The 19,769-nt window shown below is 40.7% G+C and overlaps 1 protein-coding gene across 1 annotated transcript in view; it reads right to left on the bottom strand.

Moving 5' to 3' along the window:
* Window positions 1-19,769, bottom strand: part of gmds (GDP-mannose 4,6-dehydratase) — a 259,333-nt gene that overhangs the window by 156,306 nt on the left and 83,258 nt on the right. Inside the window, exons 5-6 of the mRNA XM_047375720.1 lie at window positions 10,067-10,259; window positions 7,851-7,955 (exon numbers count right to left, since the gene is read on the bottom strand). Of these exons, the coding sequence (XP_047231676.1) occupies window positions 7,851-7,955; window positions 10,067-10,259 (298 nt within the window). The remainder of the gene's footprint in view (window positions 1-7,850; window positions 7,956-10,066; window positions 10,260-19,769) is intronic.

Here is a 19,769-nt window from a genome sequence, read left to right as displayed (position 1 = left end):
AGCCAATTACGTCACTCATTAGTTTAGCATGAAGTGCAGTGGACAGCTAGCAGCATAGCAGGTGTACAATGGAGAGAATAAAGGTGAAAATAGCCTCTGGATGACTACCAAATAACGGACAACACATCATCCAATGCGAAGTCGGACGTTTGGGAGAAATGTGACCACGAGACCACGAGAACAACATTGTCAGAAGATTTACAGCTTGTAAAAAATGTCAACAGCTTTTAGCTTTTGATAGCCGGAAGCTAGGTACATCTTCGCTGAGGAAACACATCAACAGCTGCAAGAGCACAGGTTGCAGGACTATTGATCGGTACTTCTCAAAGGACACGGCATTCAAACCCCCCAAACGAGTGGAGAAGGACACTATTACAAAGTTACCAGTGAAGTTTGTGTGTCCAGATATTAGATCATTTGAGAATGTGTGCGGAGAGGGATTTGGTGCACTTGTTCAGTGCTTAATTGACATCGGCCGTGTGGATGCTCGACAGCTTCTTCCTGATTCAACCACCATGTCACGCAGACTGGCTAAATTTGCTGAGGACATCCAAGAAAGCATCATCCCAGAGCTGAGAAAGCAGCTGACTGAAAGCAATGGGGCAGTGACTCTGGGCACGTGGATAGATGACTATCGCAAAATCGAATACCTGTGTGTGATGTTGCATTACATCAATGACAGGTGGGAGCTAACTGAGCAAGTGCTTTGCACATCTGAATGCGACAGCACATTACAGAAAACAGCTGACAATCTCAGACTGGCCATTATGCAAGCACTGCATAAATATAGTCTGGATGAGTTCTTCTCTAAACTAGTCTATGTGACTGACAAAGGTGCCAACATAGTTGCGGCCCCTCGGACTGTAACGAGACTCAGCTGTGCAGCACACGTTCTAAACGCAGTGCTGCATTCCACGCTAGGAAAACCTGCTGATGATGATGTTTTTGGTGAAGAAGTGTCTGCTCTGATCGACTCCGCTAAATCACTTGTCACTTACTTTAGGCAGACAAACCTCCAGAATTGTCTAAATAAAACGCTGAAAGCCTCCGTGGAGACACGGTGGAACTCTTTGTATGTAATGTTGGACTCCATCAGTGTTCAGTACGAGGATGTCCGGGAACGTCTAGAGGAGCAAGGAGAGGAAAACCGCCTCAGTAACCTGAGCACTGAGACTCTAAGTGACATAGTTGCATTTCTGTCGCCATTTAAGACTGCTACCAAAGCTCTGGAGGCATCCAAGACCTTATTAAACCATTAAGTGAAAACCATTTCAGGTGACTACATCTTGAAGCTCATCAACAGAATGCCAAGAGTGTGTGGTGCAGTAATCAAAGCAAAAGTTGGCTACTTTGAAGAACCTAGAATATAAGACATATTTTCAGTTGTTTCACACTTTTTTGTTCAGTATATAATTCCACATGTGTTAGTTCACAGTTTTGATGCCTTCAGTGTGAAGCTACAATATTCATAGTCATGAAAATAAAGACAACTCTTTGAATGAGAAGGTGTGTCCAAACTTTTGGTCTGTACTGTATATTAAAAAAGATTTTCCATAACAATAAATCAGTTTTAAAATAGGACTATAACACAGCAAAAAATATTTTAAAAAGTATGGGGGTATAAATACTTTCTGGTGGCAATTAAGACATTAAGACAAATAAACTAAACATGACACAGGTGTTGCAGCAAACTGGTAATGATAAATCATTCGTTAAGAATGTTAACAAGTAGATGAAGTGTAATAAAACACTGAAAAGAAATGTTTAGGGCTTGGCTGAAAGCAGGAGAGTGATGACAACTGCTCTCATGCTGGTAATCTGAGGTGTTACGGCTCTCTCTGCTTTGTCCTAAATTAGAAATGTGCCAAGATGTTCACATACATAAAAATAAGATAATATTCTTAGATTTATTTGTTGAAAAGTGTTATTTTATAACTCCTTAGTAGTTTAATTTATTATTTGATTGTGAATCAGTTCATGTTTTTATCAGAGCAATCTACTGGAGAAGGCTGTGTGAACTTTCAATGAATAACTTAGGCACGCAACACACAAACAACCATGCACACACTCATTCACCTAATTGCAATTTAGAGTGACCAGTTAACCTAACAGGCATGTCTTTGGACCCGGTGAGAACCCACGCATGCATGGGGAGAACATGCAAACTCCATGCAGAAAGACCCCCGGCCGGGAATGGAACCCAGAATCTTCGTGCTGCAAGGCAACAGTGCTACCAACTGCGCCACCGTGTAGCCCAATCTATTTAATTTTATGAAAAAGTGCAACAATTTGGTTTTGTAAGGTAAACATCAAAAATAAAAATATTGTATTTTTTTTCTTTTTACATCAAGTCATGGAAAAATTGTGGAGCCATTCAAAGTTTAGAGGGAAAAAATTAAATCAGTTTGTAATTTACATAAACAAATAATTGCACAAGCCTAGGTATGCAAACGAGTCTGCAGTCAAAAGAGAGCTTGCAGGCCTTGTTGATTAATAAGAAACATGGGCAAAACAACAGAGCGGCCATTCGAAACACTGAAGAACACTAAAATTCCTTCATGAATCCAAGTCAACTTAATGTCTGGCAAAACATGATAGTTGTTTCTTGTAAGTTTGGTCTAAAATGTGTAAAATGTCATCAAATCAAATTGGAAAACTTCTAAAAGGGAAATATTCAGACAGATCTACTGTTTCACAATCATCCCCTGTGTTTTATTCATATTGAGGATTATATCACAGTTCCCATGTCACTCCACTAAAAGGCCTTTTCCACCAAACCTGTCCCAGTCCTATACAGGTACTAGTGCTTACTTAGCACCAGGCAATCTTTCACAAAAACAGGATAAAATGGGAGCAGTTTGGCTAATTAGTCATTGATCCAGGCAACTGTGGAGGCATCCACCGAGTCTTCTGTGCTTGGAGCTCAGTGGGTGTCATCTTGCAATTTGAAAATTGTGGGATTAATTCTAGCCACCATCTGCCACACGTCGATGTGCCCCTGGGCGAGGCACTTATCGTCAAGTTGCCTACTGACCTGCATATTGGGTCTGGGAATTTGTGTGCATTTTTGAGGGCAACTGAGTGAACGTGGCTGCAGTGTAAAGTGCTTTGAGTGGTCTGTATGACTAGAAAACCATTATATAAATTCAGTCCTTTTTACCGTTTCTGGAGTTTTGGACCGAGTAAAGTAGACCGAATTATGTTCAAAGTACTGGGGAATCATAATCATTTTAATCAGAGCGCAGCCTGCTTTATCCAGACGTCACTGGGTTTGTTGAAGCAGGTGTTCATCTCCAGCTTCAATAAGCAAGCTGCACAGGGTCATGAAATGTTCTTGTTTGCTTACTTAGGTGGACCACTAAGAGTTTCTCCAGGGCCTTTATGATGTAGGATGTCAGGGCAACAGGTCTGTAGTCATTAAGCACTGATGGGTGAGTTTTTGTGTGTACTGGAAATCAGCTGGATGTCTTCTGCAGCACCAGAACCTTCTCCAGGGTCAGGCTGAGGTTGAAAAAGTGCTGGTCAATCCCATATACTTGGTCCGCACAGGCCTTAAGGACTAAACTTACAAGGTACAGATACTGTACCTAAACAAAGGTTTCATGACGTTTACGCTACCTAGAGTTATTTTAGAACTGTAAAAATAATAAAAGAACAATTTTGCCTGTTTCAGATGGATTTTTTAAATATATTTTCATGAAACTTCAAATACGTAAGATTATTAATTGATACTAACTCCATTTAGAGTTTTACAAAGTATAATCTTTTTAATTGTACATATTTGACCCACGAATCATACATACACAGACATTGTGCATCATGAAACAATTAAATATATATATTTTGTAAAATGCTCCGATGTTGCCATCAAAAGCAAACTGCTGACAAAGAACAACAACAAGAAAAGGAAAGGTCCTGGAGGGGCTGCTCAGCAATCATGCTTTTGTTTATGGCACACTTACTTCCCTCAAGCCTAAATTAGATATTTGCAATATCCAGATGGCACAAAGTCTGTATATCAAAGTGTATGATTTAAAGTACATCCTTACAATCTAAAAGAAATAATATGGCAGGAGCATTTTGCACCTCAAAGCACCAACACCAACTTAGCATCTTGTGTGTAAAAAAACTGCAGAGCCAAAAGTCTCCTCAATGTGGCACCGCAAGGGTCATGAGGGACCCTTGGCGCCTGGGTAAACACTGGTCAATCGGGCCAAGACGTGCTACACTGCACTGTGCGAGGCACCACGTTCCTGCTACATGAGCAACATCAGCCCTAAGTCTTAGAATAGAGGTGACATAAGTAAAATCTAAAGGCCTGCTGGACAGAAATACTGTCTGCAAGCGTAAAAGGAGAAATATAACAGAAGAGGTGAAAAAAGTGAAAGGGAGTGTGTGTGTTGGAAGAATGGGCAGGTAGAGGAGAAAGAGCTGACATAAACCAAAAGGCTGACATCATGTTATCAGTGGGCAGCAAGCCTTGCCCTTAAAAGGTCATTTCTATGTGTGAAACAAGCTCGCACATCTCTATTTCTGTGATTTCACAAGAGTTCAGAATGGTTTTCTATCTAAAAGACAACAAATAGGAGTTATTTTCAATTACTTCATCAAACCAAATAAAACAGTTGATATTTAAACTACATGAAAAACTAACTTTATCTTAAATATTGTTGCTTTTGCCAACTATTTCTTCATTATAAGACCTTCCTGTGGGAACCACATCATCTGTGCTGAACTGGCAAGTAAAGCACACCAGTTCCCACATCTATCTGTCTGTGCTAACCCATTACGGTATACCGGATGACCCCTGACCCTGGCCGGGGTCGTGGCCAATGCCTTCATTAGTGGATAAATCATAAACACCTGAGCGGCTGACCTGGGCACAGTTTCGGGGCTCCAGTCATGTGTTATTAGTTTTGAGTTGCGGTGGCGTGTAAATCGGGTTAAAGCAGCGCCTGCGACCCTCAGGGCCCACAGCACATATTAAAAATTGTGACCACAACCCGTTCACTGTGTGTCAGAATGTTTAAGAGTGTATGCCAAGTGGTTATAGGAAACCTAGCCTCACTGGTAGATGATCACAACTTTATGTGGAGCGTGTAATTGGATACTTTACACAGTCTAACAATGAATTTATTAATGTTTTACTGCGTATTATTACTATTGTGGCTTAAACGTTTTATTCAGGCTAATAGTTGTCAGGGGTTTACTTTGTCATTTTAGTGCGCAGGAACAATATAATAGAATTACCACTGTATTTCTTCTGGACTGGTAACATTTGAGTTACAGTGCCTTGCGAAAGTATTCGGCCCCCTTGAACTTTTCAACCTCTTGCCACATTTTCAGGCTTCAAACATAAAGATATAAAATTCTAATTTTTTGGGAAGAATCAACAACAAGTGGGACACTTGAAGTGGAATGAAATTTATTGGATGTGTCAGACTTTTTTAACAAATAAAAAATTGAAAAGTGGGGCGTGCAATATTATTCGGCCCCCTAACGTTAATACTTTGTAGCGCCACCCTTTGCTGCAATTACAGCTGCAAGTCGCTTGGGGTTTGTCTCTATCAATTTTACACATCGAGAGACTGAAATTCTTGCCCATTCTTCCTTGCAAAACAGCTTGAGCTCAGTGAGGTTGGATGGAGAGCGTTCGTAAACAGCAGTCTTCAGCTCTTTCCACAGATTCTCAATTGGATTCAGGTCTGGACTTTGACTTGGCCATTCCAACACCTGTATATTTAGTGTGTCTCCCAGGTGGCTTGTGGCAAACTTTAAACGAGACGTTTTCTGGATATCTTTGAGAAGTGGCTTTCTTCTTGCTACTCTTCCATAAAGGCCAGATTTGTGCAGTGTACGACTGATTGTTGTCCTATGGACAGACTCTCCCACCTCAGCTGTAGATCTCTGCAGTTCATCCAGAGTGATCATGGTCCTCTTGGCTGCATCTCTGATCAGTCTTCTCCTTGTTCGAGATGAAAGTTTAGAGGCCGGGTCTTGGTAGATTTGCAGTGGTCAGATCCTCCTTCCATTTCAATATGATTGCTTGCACAGTGCCCCTTGGGATGTTTAAAGCTTGGGAAATCTTTTTGTATCCAAATCCGGCTTTAAACTTCTCCACAACAGTATCTCGGACCTGCCTGGTGTGTTCCTTGGTCTTCATGATGCTCTCTGCGCTTTGAACAGAACCCTGAGACTATCACAGAGCAGGTGCATTTATACGGAGACTTGATTACACACAGGTGGATTCTATTTATCATCATCAGTCATTTGGGACAACACTGGATCATTCAGAGATCCTCACTGAACTTCTGGAGTGAGTTTGCTGCACTGAAAGTAAAGGGGCCGAATAATATTGCACGCCCCACTTTTCAGTTTTTCATTTGTTAAAAAAGTTTGACACATCCAATAAATTATTCCACTTCACGATTGTGTCCCACTTGTTGATTCTTTACAAAAAATTTGAATTTTATATCTTTATGTTTGAAGCCTGAAATGTGGCAAGAGGTTGAACTTTCAAGGGGGGCGAATACTTTCTCAAGGCACTGTATTTATGCTAATGTTCTCCTGTTTATGTAAACATTTCCTAACTGGCTACAGACATAAATTTACTGACCCTGGTGGTTTTAAAATTATTCAAAGCTTCTGCAACATTCAGGCTGTTCAGTGTTCCAATATTTTCTAAATGCAAATTTTGTTATGTTCAAGCAAGCCAAAAGAAAGTGATATAACTCTTCTGTATGAAAAGTAGAGAATATTTTTATCAGTCGTAAAACATACACTGTATTGCCAAAAGTATTGGGTTACTTACCTTCACACACATATGGACTTTCTTACCACAAAGGCTTTAACATGGAGTTGGCAGACCCTTTGCACCTACAACAATTTCATATTTATAGGAAGGCTGCTTACAAGATTAAGGAATTAATATTTCCTGTACCTTACTTTGTGCACTGGTGAACCAGTATGCATCAGTTTTTTTTTTCATCTAGTGACTTGTTTTCCAAAACTCTGAGTGGTTGTTCAAATTATTTATGTTTCAGAGACAAAATATGCAGCCTTTGTATGTCTTTTCACCACATTGCATTTATTGTGGAGCTCCCTAAAACGTTTCCAATCTGAGCTTGCATCTGTTTTTCTGGGTTTGGCCCACACCAGATTACACTCATGAATTAACTTTAAAAGATCAGGTTAAACCTAGAATTTTCACAACCTTTAACTCTATAATAGTGAATAAACTATGTTTATCAAGGATTTCAATAAAGTTTTGATAAAAAAATGTAATTTTTCACATCTAGAATAATAGAAACCTTATCCCAGTCAAAAACATGTAGATAATGAGCAAACCTCTGTAAAGACAAATGTTTTATGTTATTTACAATAATTTTACAATAACCTATTATGCATCTCTGGATAGCCAGAGGTCACTCCCAAGAAGATGTCATGAATGTTCTGGAATCCAGTAAGGGTGAGCTTTACACCACTGTATCTGACACTTTGCATTTCACTCAGTGATGTAAGGCATGAATGCTCAGCTATGTAATCCCATTTTATGAAGCTCTCTAAACACTGTTGTTAAGCAATCTGAAGACTGCCTGACATCTGTAGATCTGTAGCTGCTGACTCAGCAGAAGGTTGGCGACTTCTGCGAACTTTGTGCCTCAGCATCAGCTTACCGCACTCTGGGATGTTATGTGACCTACCACTTGGAATTTCATTACGCTTGTGGGCATGGAAGTAATTGGAACAACCGGAATCAATGATTTGGATGATTGACTCTATAGAGTATATTTTTCAGATACACCGTTTCTCCCAAGTCACACTAAAAAGATATCATGATTTTTACATACCTCTCCTCGGACTCTCGTGGTTAAAGAGTATCCCGTTGACAGCGAACATGTTATATGCCTCACGAAAGTTTACCACAATCCAGTAGGCATAAAGTTTAGCAGCTCCTAAGAAAATGAAAACATGAAATATTATAAATATCTGCTCTGTATAATGACAGTTCTTGGTTTGTCCATTTAAGTATTATTACTACAATACATTAAAATTTGATCAAAACCTGATGACTGGGGTAGAAATATCAAATGATAAATAGACAACAACCATAAACGGAGGTATTTGCATTTTATGCTTGTGATTCTATTGCAGGTTGTGCGTAGACCAGAATGCATAAAGAAGAAACAGGAGCAAAATAAATAGTAGGCAAATTATTGAAAACTGCATTTAAACTGAAACAGGCTGTCTATCAGCTGATATAAACTTTAAAAGTATAGTCTTAAAAAGGCCAAATCTGTTCAGAAATCTGGCTTTCATGTTATTTCCTGTAAAGGATTCACACGTTTATGACTATGTGATGGCAAATACAGAAAAGGCTTTTTGTTGTCAAATTTGACAGGAGAGTTGCGATGCAGAAGCAAAGTCTTTCAAAATGTTCCATCTCTGCCAAAGGAAGGAGAGTGATTTTAAAGTTCTGAAAAGATCCGGAAGGTTACAAGCATAAAAAAGTCTTAGACTCAAAAAATGTCAACTGCGAAAAGTTGGAAAATCCAATGAGTCGTCTGTTAAGAAACAGACGGAATACCTTAACCAAGATTAGGGTTCTCACTGACCGAAGCTCAACAATCGAATACGATCGATTCTGCGCAAATAGAGATTGAAAAAGAAAAACATCTTCAAAGGGTAAAAAGCCTCCCACACCAAAAACCTACCCGTTTGAACTGTCCAAGAGATTGCCAAACATGCAACATTTAAAAGACGAAAAAAGGTTTACTCTGAAGAGAAAAACATATATATCTGGATGGCCCAGATGGCCTCTAACATTACTGGCACATAACCCTTGAACCATTCCTACTTTTTAATCACATTACAATGTTTCAAAGTATTTTATTTGGATTTTATGTGACAAACTAAGACAATGGGCATATTCACAAAGAGAACGGCAATCAGTTATCAAGTCAACAGATTCTAACACCAGCAACAAATAGAAGTTTGTGGAAGAGTTTAAGGGGTATAAATACTGCTGGCTCTGTACATCTTAAAAACATGGTCTGTGTAGACTTTCTTTCATTCAAATACTTATTATTGTTTTAAATAGTCATATTTTTAATTCAACTACTAATAAAATAAATCATTACTGTGGAGTCAATAATAGGTCTTAGACAGAAATTGTAACGCCAACAGCTAAACAGGCAGGTCACAGCTTTGTAAAAGTAAAAACCAAAATCAGTGCATTCAAAAATCTGCTTCAACTAATACCGTAAAGTGACAAGCAGAGAAATAAATTCTTCCAAAAAGTTACAGAACAAGACAATAAGACCACATCCTGGGGTTAAAGATAGAAATTCTACAAATCGTTTCTTCCTCTCAAGAGCATGAATCTGAGACTCTCACTTATTGACCAAGAGCAGCACCATCTCTAACCAAACTCCTCCTCATCCTCCCTTCTCCTGTAATGAGTCAAATACCAAAGCGAATGAAGGGAGGTGCCTGTTGATTAAGCCATAGGTCAGGATGTACACCAGAGGTGAAGGGAGTTCACCATGACAACCTCTGCCTCCACCTTCCCCTTCCCAGGTCTAATTAATAGAGGACCAGCTCGGTACGCGTCTCCTATTCACCTTCAGATTGAGTGCTGAGAGATGGGGAAAGTGTCAGGAGGGAGAGCATTGAGACAACAGAGAACATTAAACCTGATCGCTAACATACGTGTGCAGGCTGTGTTTATGTGTGTGTGCGTGTGTGGAAGCTGAAAACGAGTGCTAAGTGCTGTGGATATAAAGGTGTCTTTGTTAAAAAGACAGCCACTCCAGTCTTCAATCAGACGTTTGGCCTCAGGGTGTGAAGGGAGCTCAGAGGGAGTTAGAGCTCTAAAGCACTGCTCTATTCACTCACACACACATTCCTAAAGACATGTATTCATAAATGCACCAAGAGAGATATCATGTAATTTGTAAGTGCTTAAATGATCACATGCAAGTTCCAGACAAAACGTAAACACAGAACATATTTCATGCTGTCTTCATTGTGAATCTACAGCATTCCATGTGTTAGTTGGTGTTACCGTAAGGTGAGCGGGGGTAAAAAGGCGTTGTTTCTTTCTGTGGGATCTCCTGAACTTTGCCGTACAGCTCACTGGTGGAGGCCTGGTAGAACTTGACGCTGCTGGTCAGACCACATGTCTTGATGGCATCCAGGAGACGCAATGTACCCACACCGTCCACGTTAGCCGTGTACTCAGCCAAGTCAAAGGAGATCTGGGAAAGAGAGAGGGAAATTTTCAACACCAGTCACCCCAGGGCAGACTGACTTATTTACAGTGTAGCCACATCATTAAATAAGACTACAGCAAACTTTTCTTTTACCATGCAAATTACTAAAATTATTTTTATTTGCTCAAAACCAGAAAAATGAAACCAGGTTTTTGAGATTTTCTTCAAAGTCAGAAAGTTACATGCTCAGGGTCATTGTACATTTGATAGACCCATTTGACTACACCTTTAACTTCTTGATAACAGTCTTTAGAAGTTACTTAGATATTTCAAAGTAAGGTTATTTCCTCATGATGTCATCTATGTTGTGAAATACACCATTTCCACCTGCACCAAAAACCCTCATACATGATGCTGCCTCTCCTGTACTTCACAACTGGGATAGTCTGCTTGGGTTTGCATGCTTCGCTCTTTTCCTCTTAATGTAACAATGGTCATTCTGGCCAAACACTTAAATTATTGCTTTTGAAATAATAGCTTCTTCCTTGCTGATTTTAACCCAAATGAACAAAAGCACATCTTCAGAGGGTGCTTTTGTTCAGGAATTGATTCACAGATTTTACACTAAAACCAGCTCATGTATTGAAGTTTTCTTCCTAAATAGTTTTATCACTGGGCATTCCCATTGTGTTTACTCTTATGTCCATTTGTTCAAACAGATAATTGTTGCACCTTGAGGCATCTGGAAATTGTATCCTAGGAGGAGTCAGACCAGTTGTTTCCATGTTGATTCCAGCAGTGTGTTTGAGATGTTCCTTTAAAATGTACCCAGAGGCCCCACCTGACTCCTATGTCCTGTATTAACCCATCAATAGCTTACAAACCCATGGCATCTTCATCTGGGCTTACCCATTGTTTAAATGATTCAGTGTTTGTCTTTTATGCTTTTCATCAATTTAATATACTATTCATGCAATTAAAATTCAAGAGCAAAAAATAAATAATAAACAGGTCAACTGTCACTTTATTCAAAGAAATACCAGACTATATATAAATGTAGACAATGACTGCTGTGGGACAAAACATGATTAATGATTGAATAATTATTATTCTACATAAAGAGTAGAAAGAAATGCTGTTCTTATATGTTAGCTGTTTGGGTAATGACACAAAGGTAGTTGCGTAAAACCTCTAGACCACATAAAATGCATTAATAATTCAAATTACTTTACTGAATAATGACCAAATATTGTATTACATTTATTTCATATCATTCAGGATATTTTCTCCCTATTAATAATCAAAACATTTATTCTATGTAGAATTTGTGTCTCTTAGAGTATTTCTGAATGGGATATGTAGAAAAAGAGTTAATGAACTATATATATTAGTATAATTACAATATTGTGTGTCCATGTTAGGAATGTATTTTTTCACCCGGTTGAGGTTTACTGTGTGAATAGATGTGATTTTAGTTTTGTTATAGTGATCTACCACAGGATTTTGGGAACTGTAGATTCATTTATACGTTTTGTTTTTTGTTTGCAATTAGTTGAATTAAAATTTTGATTCCAAATATTTATAAATGTTACAAAACAAATAAAAAAAAGACCTCCCCATAAATCCTCTTAAACAAAAAAGTACCTTTAAAGAACATTAGAAAGCATAGAGCTTCTATATAATTCATACTCCAACTCCCAAAATCCCTTCTTACACTTTGAATGATAAAAAAATTAGCGTGAAATTAATAAACACTTGGGTAGAAATCAAATTTAAATTAGAAATGGCTGTGGGCAGGCACCACTGTCTGTGCAACTACGTGTGCTGTGAGTGTGTATGCTTGAGTGTGTGCCAGCTTGGCCTCAGCCTCCCAATCAGGCGTGACGGTTAAAAGCCAGCTGGTTAGTGGTCACCACACCTGGAGCGAGCCGCGTGGGCCACATCTAAATGGAGGAAAAAAAGCTCCAACCCTTTAGTACGTTCACATCAGCCCTACACACGGCCAGATAAAGACCCCTTATTTAAAGCCGGGACCCAAGAACACTGGGCCTCTATTCCCCTCACAACGTGCACACACACCATGAGGAGGTTTAATCAGGTTCAATCACACTCTGTGGCTCAGTGTAATTACCTCTGACACTCCACTCATGCTTTTACTTTGCATTCTGGCATTTTCATTTATCTTTACATCAATTAGAAGAGAAAGTGAGAGGGTACTTTATACACAGACACACAGTGCATATTACATAATGGCAACCTATAATACCAACACAAGAGGTTGGTATAAAACTTGAAACATTTGGGTACAGAGTCTACCTACAAATGCAGTTTTACTTGATATTCACAGGGAGAAGAGTTTTATGTGGGAATTTGTTTGCTATTTAGGATAGTTATTTATTTATTTATTTTTGAATTTACTGGTTTTTATGTATTTTTCTGCGAATGTAGGAACAAAACCACTGAAAGCTCTCTAAAATCCCTCGTTTGTAGTTTAGGTTTACTTCTTGGACTTGACATCGACATGGGGGCACCTTTTTGAAACAGTAAACCATGCCTTTGTTAAATCTAGACTGTTACATGCGCCTTATTTTGGGGTTAGTGACGCATCCATTTGGCATCTGCAGCACGTCTTTTCACTGACACAAGAAAGTCTGAGCATTTAACTTCCCTTCACTGGCTACTGGCACATTTCAGGACTCTTTTCAAAAAAGGTCCTGAAATGTGTGTTTGCCATTCGCTGATGTTGCAATTAGTGTTTAAACATCTACCGACAATTTAAATCACAATACCATTTTGATTAGAAGTATTAAATAAAACTAAAATAGCAAACAAACTTCAACATTTGGGTCCAAACTGGAATTGCTAACCACAGACACTGGAGTAATACAACATTTCATACAGTTTAAATGTACTCTATAGCATGCATTATTACAGTCTGTCCAGTATGAAGCCCCACACTGACTCTACACTATAAGGTTTGACTTGAATGTGGGGAACTAAAACCCAGAAGTTCATGTTAATAGACAAAAACAGAAAACAAAATCTGATTCAACAGCTGAAAGTGGAGACTCACAAAGACATGACACTACACAACCACGTGCAGAAGGTAAAACCACTCTTATTTTCTGCTACTACATGCCACAATAAAAACTCTTTCCAAAACAAAATAACTATGTGTCTCTGAGCCCCTTCCCTTCAGCTTTCCTCCAGAAACAAAGTGGATGAAACACATACGTGCAGCGGGTATCAAAACCAGCTGAGGAGGGCATGGCCGAGGGCGCCTTGACAACTTAAATCAAACAAACTGCTTTAATGCCTCCATTCTCTGTCATTATGTAAGGCCTAGCCTAAGCGATCATGGTTTTAAGGACGGACATTTGTGTACATCACTCAGTGAATGAGTGTGTGTGTGTGTGTGTGTGTGTGCGTGAGAGAGAGTGTGTGGGTGCGTGTGTGTGTGGATGCCTTTATGTTTGGGGAGGGGGAGTCATTGTGACTGCTGGGCCTCTCCAACAACCTGCCAGATATTCTCTGTTCTGGGAAGCCAGCCCTGCTCTGTCAGCATTGGGGGGGGGGGGGGGGGGGGGGGGGGGGGCAAAAATTTCTCCTGACAGCAAGGCATCCATTTAAAAAGCTAACTATACAGGACATACAGGTCCTTCTCAAAATATTAGCATATTCTGATAAAGTTCATTATTTTCCATAATGTCATGATGAAAATTTAACATTCATATATTTTAGATTCATTGCACACTAACTGAAATATTTCAGGTCTTTTATTGTCTTAATACGGATGATTTTGGCATACAGCTCATGAAAACCCAAAATTCCTATCTCACAAAATTAGCATATTTCATCCGACCAATAAAAGAAAAGTGTTTTTAATACAAAAAACGTCAACCTTCAAATAATCATGTACAGTTATGCACTCAATACTTGGTCGGGAATCCTTTTGCAGAAATGACTGCTTCAATGTGGCGTGGCATGGAGGCAATCAGCCTGTGGCACTGCTGAGGTCTTATGGAGGCCCAGGATGCTTCGATAGCGGCCTTCACCTCATCCAGAGTGTTGGGTCTTGAGTCTCTCAATGTTCTCTTCACAATATCCCACAGATTCTCTATGGGGTTCAGGTCAGGAGAGTTGGCAGGCCAATTGAGCACAGTGATACCATGGTCAGTAAACCATTTACCAGTGGTTTTGGCACTGTGAGCAGGTGCCAGGTCGTGCTGAAAAATGAAATCTTCATCTCCATAAAGCTTTTCAGCAGATGGAAGCATGAAGTGCTCCAAAATCTCCTGATAGCTAGCTGCATTGACCCTGCCCTTGATAAAACACAGTGGACCAACACCAGCAGCAGACCATCACTGACTGTGGGTACTTGACACTGGACTTCTGGCATTTTGGCATTTCCTTCTACCCAGTCTTCCTCCAGACTCTGGCACCTTGATTTCTGAATGACATGCAGAATTTGCTTTCATCCGAAAAAAGTACTTTGGACCACTGAGCAACAGTCCAGTGCTGCTTCTCTGTAGCCCAGGTCAGGCGCTTCTGCCGCTGTTTCTGGTTCAAAAGTGGCTTGACCTGGGGAATGAGGCACCTGTAGCCCATTTCCTGCACACGCCTGTGCACGGTGGCTCTGGATGTTTCTACTCCAGACTCAGTCCACTGCTTCCGCAGGTCCCCCAAGGTCTGGAATCGACTCTTCTCCACAATCTTCCTCAGGGTCCGGTCACCTCTTCTCGTTGTGCAGCGTTTTCTGCCACACTTTTTCCTTCCCACAGACTTCCCACTGAGGTGCCTTGATACAGCACTCTGGGAACAGCCTATTCGTTCAGAAATTTATTTCTGTGTCTTACTTTCTTGCTTGAGGGTGTCAATAGTGGCCTTCTGGACAGCAGTCAGGTCGGCAGTCTTACCCATGATTGGGGTTTTGAGTGATGAACCAGGCTGGGAGTTTTAAAGGCCTCAGGAATCTTTTGCAGGTGTTTAGAGTTAACTCGTTGATTCAGATGATTAGGTTCATAGCTCATTTAGAGACCCTTTTAATGATATGCTAATTTTGCGAGATAGGAATTTTGGGACTCCGGCAGGGCTCCGGTCCTGTTCATAACTTTTATGGACAGGATTTCTAGACGCAGCCAAGGGCCGGAGGGGGTCTGGTTTGGGGACCAGTGGATTTCGTCTCTTCTTTTTGCGGATGACGTGGTCCTGCTGGCCCCCTCTAGCCAAGACCTACAGCATGCGCTGTGGCGGTTCGCAGCCGAGTGTGAAGCGGCTGGGATGAGGATCAGCTCCTCCAAGTCCGAGGCCATGGTACTCGACCGGAAAAGGGTGGCTTGTCCTCTTCAGGTTGGAGGGGAGTTTCTGCCTCAAGTGGAGGAGTTTAAGTATCTCGGGGTCTTGTTCACGAGTGAGAGAAGAATGGAGCGGAAGATCGACAGACGGATCGGTGCAGCTGCCACAGTAATGGGGACGCTGTGCCGGTCCATTGTGGTGAAGAGAGAGCTGAGCCGAAAAGCAAAGCTCTCAATTTACTGGTCGGTCTACGTTCCTACCCTCACCTATGGCCATGAACTTTGGGTCATGACCGAAAGAACGAGATCACGGATACAAGCGGCTGAAATGAGCTTCCTCCGTAGGGTGGCCGGGCACTCCCTTAGAGATAGGGTGAGGAGCTCGGCCATCTGGGAGGGGCTCGGAGTAGAGCCGCTGCTCCTCCACATTGAGAGGAGCCAGTTGAGGTGGCTCGGGCATCTATACCGGATGCCTCCTGGACGCCTTCCTCGGGAGGTGTTCCAGGCACGTCCCACCGGGAGGAGGCCCAGGGGACGGCCCAGGACATGCTGGAGGGACTATGTCTCTCGGCTGGCCTGGGAACGCCTTGGGCTCCCCCTGGAGGAGCTGGAGGAGGTGTCTGGAGAGAGGGACGTCTGGGCGTCTCTGCTGAGTCTGCTGCACCCGCGACCCGGTCCTGGATAAGCGGAAGACGACGAACGAACGAACGAACGAATTTTGGATTTTCATGAGCTGTATGCCAAAATCATCTGTATTAAGACAATAAAAGACCTGAAATATTTCAGTTAGTGTGCAATGAATCTAAAATATATGAATGTTAAATTTTCATCATGACATTATGGAAAATAATGAACTTTATCACAATATGCTAATATTTTGAGAAGGACCTGTACAGGGGTTGGACAATGAAACTGAAACACCTGGTTTTAGACCACAATAATTTATTAGTATGGTGTAGGGCCTCCTTTTGCGGCCAATACAGCATCAATTTGTCTTGGGAATGACATATATTCCTCTTGCGTCCACAGTTAGTCCTGTTGGATGTGGTTCGTCCTTCTTGGTGGTATGCTGACATTACCCTGGATACCATGGCTCTTGATACATCACAAAGACTTGCTGTCTTGGTCACAGATGCGCCAGCAAGACGAGCACCAACAATTTGTCCTCTTTTGAACTCTGGTATGTCGCCCATAATGTTGTGTGCACTTCAATATTTTGAGCAAAACTGTGCTCTTACCCTGCTAATTGAACCTTCACACTCTGCTCTTACTGGTGCAATGTGCAATCAATGTAGACTGGCTACCAGGCTGGTCCAATTTAGCCATGAAACCTCCCACACTAAAATGACAGGTGTTTCAGTTTTCATTGTCCAACCCCTGTATGTGTGGCATTTGGCGGTTTCAATTCTTTAGTGCTCACACAGGGGCCAGTTGAAATGCATGCCTGATATTGTGGAATGTGGCTCCATAAGTGTGTGAAGGTTTGTAAGAGCGTGCTCACAGACACCAGAGTGACCAAGAATTGTGACGTGTATAAATATGAACTACAATAATTCAGCGGTGGCCTCCGCTTTCAAGCATGGTCTCACATACAGGAACAAATGGAGACATTTAGTTGCATTTACACAGGTGTAGGAGACCTTTAAGGAAATGTGTGCTATTATGGAGTGCCAGAAGTTTACAAACACTCATCATGGACAACACTGTCATTTTAATTCAGCGATGCATTTTACAAATTCTTTTTTTTCAATGCATCATTAAATACATTTTGCTCTAGAGGAGCAGAAAGGGAAAGAAGAAGAGTAAGACAAATGACAAAAAAGAAAGAAAAAAAGAGATGAAATGGGGAAAAGAACATAGGAAAGGGGGACAAAAGAGAGTAGAAGCAGGAGGAGAATAAAAGAAAAAAACATGGAAATGAATGAGAAGAAGAAAACCAAAAGAAAAATTAATAGTAGTTGGAAAACAAAGGAGAAGGAAGTGAACGAATTGAAAAGAAGGACAAGAGAGAGTGAAAAGGGAGAAGCAGAAGGTCAAGAATGAGGTAAAATGGATAGGTAAAGAAGTATGAGAAGGTGTAATGAGATGAGGAACTGATGAAGGAAAACAGAGAATGAGAAACAAAACAAAGGAGGACTTGGGGAAAAAAAGAAGAAAAAAGGACAACAAGGCTATTCAGAAATACAATATAACCACCTTAGGTATCAGTCTGCACTTTGGAACAAGGAACAACACATATAATGATATAAACAGGTGAGATTGGACAGAAAGCAATATATTGTCTAATTATTTAAGCTGTGCTGGAATGTCTTACTTTTTTCTAAGTATCAGTCATAAATGTTGTTTAAAGAACGAATCATATGGCGATCCTAATAACTGACCTGATAGGTGAAAGTCCGTGGCTTGCTCGCCTGAGGCTTTTTCTAAATCCAAACATTGGCAAATTTGTCTCAACCAAAAACACTTAGCTAAGAAAAAAAGTCAATGATATACCCTGAAAGTGGAAACAAAAAAGGGGAGAAAAGATGACAGAATCAGGAAAAGAGTGTGTTTATTCTTCAATGTGTGCAAGGGGAGGTTGTGGAGAGAAACCACAGACAATTACACCTTTACTCAACACGTTACAGGCCAACCCAAATTAGAGCAGTTCAGTGTTCTCAAAGACAAATAGGCTGATTTCCCTCAAGGACAGAGCCAAACCCACACAGTGCAGCTCAAAGTCAACACCAAGTGTCACAATAAGTTACGAGAGCAGCAACGAAGGAGGCCAATCTGACACAAACTTTCCGTGTTTTCCCAAACTGTAGCCTAAGCTACTGTTGCTGTATGCGAGCCCACGCTGACAGCACACTCTGTGAACATAGCTGCATCTCCATCATCATGAACCGCTGCTGTGTTGTGATGAAACTCCAGGGGGAATCTCTGCGCCTCCAGCTCTGTCTTGATGGAATGTGTCACTGTGCATAAACACACACACCTTTTAGAAAAACACGAGCGCTATTTTTTTTCCCCCTCACACTGTGCCAAATGGCCTTAGCCAAAAATGCAGACACAATGAAAAATGAAAGAAAATTAAAACGATGACAGATGTATATGATCAGTGAATGACATGAGAGTGAGACGGAGAAGAGAATAATCCAGCAGGAACACATTTTTTCTCTGGTGTTTTGTCGCTGGGAACCAAGTGTTTAAATACATTCTGATTAACATCAGGTGAAACCACCAGGTATGAATGCCTAAGGAGGAAATCTTCAGCAAACATCAGTGTACTTTACAGGGATAGCTACAGATGTCAACATAATAGCAAGAGTTTCACAATTTCATTCCTTGTCATAAATAGGTGATATTGAGGGCATTAAATATTAGGACTTAAGTGACATGACTTAAGGAGCTTTATTTAAAGTGCACCTGAAGGAAGTCCAGAGAGTGAGTTTATTTATAGAACATCCATTCTGCAAGAACTCCTATAACAACATAGCTGACGTGCTTCGAATGTTCCACGAGCAGTTTTCTACCTCAATCAATGACAGACATCACAGGAAAGCATAAAAGTGTGCAGTGAAAAAGTACAAGTCCTTCTCAAAATATTAGCATATTGTGATAAAGTTCATTATTTTCCTTAATGTCATGATGAAAATTTAACATTCATATATTTTAGATTCATTGCACACTAACTGAAATATTTCAGGTCTTTTATTGTCTTAATACAGATGATTTTGGCATACAGCTCATGAAAACCCAAAATTCCTATCTCACAAAATTAGCATATTTCATCCGACCAATAAAAGAAAAGTGTTTTTAATACAAAAAACGTCAACCTTCAAATAATCATGTACAGTTATGCACTCAATACTTGGTCGGGAATCCTTTGGCAGAAATGACTGCTTCAATGCGGCGTGGCATGGAGGCAATCAGCCTGTGGCACTGCTGAGGTCTTATGGAGGCCCAGGATGCTTCGATAGCGGCCTTTAGCTCATCCAGAGTGTTGGGTCTTGAGTCTCTCAACGTTCTCTTCACAATATCCCACAGATTCTCTATGGGGTTCAGGTCAGGAGAGTTGGCAGGCCAATTGAGCACAGTGATACCATGGTCAGTAAACCATTTACCAGTGGTTCTGGCACTGTGAGCAGGTGCCAGGTCGTGCTGAAAAATGAAATCTTCATCTCCATAAAGCTTTTCAGCAGATGGAAGCATGAAGTGCTCCAAAATCTCCTGATAGCTAGCTGCATTGACCCTGCCCTTGATAAAACACAGTGGACCA

Source organism: Girardinichthys multiradiatus, chromosome 9 (genome assembly GCF_021462225.1).
Source record: "Girardinichthys multiradiatus isolate DD_20200921_A chromosome 9, DD_fGirMul_XY1, whole genome shotgun sequence".
Lineage (NCBI taxonomy): Eukaryota > Metazoa > Chordata > Actinopteri > Cyprinodontiformes > Goodeidae > Girardinichthys > Girardinichthys multiradiatus.
Note: the sequence above shows the minus strand (reverse complement) of the source record. Positions and strands in the feature narration are given on the sequence as shown.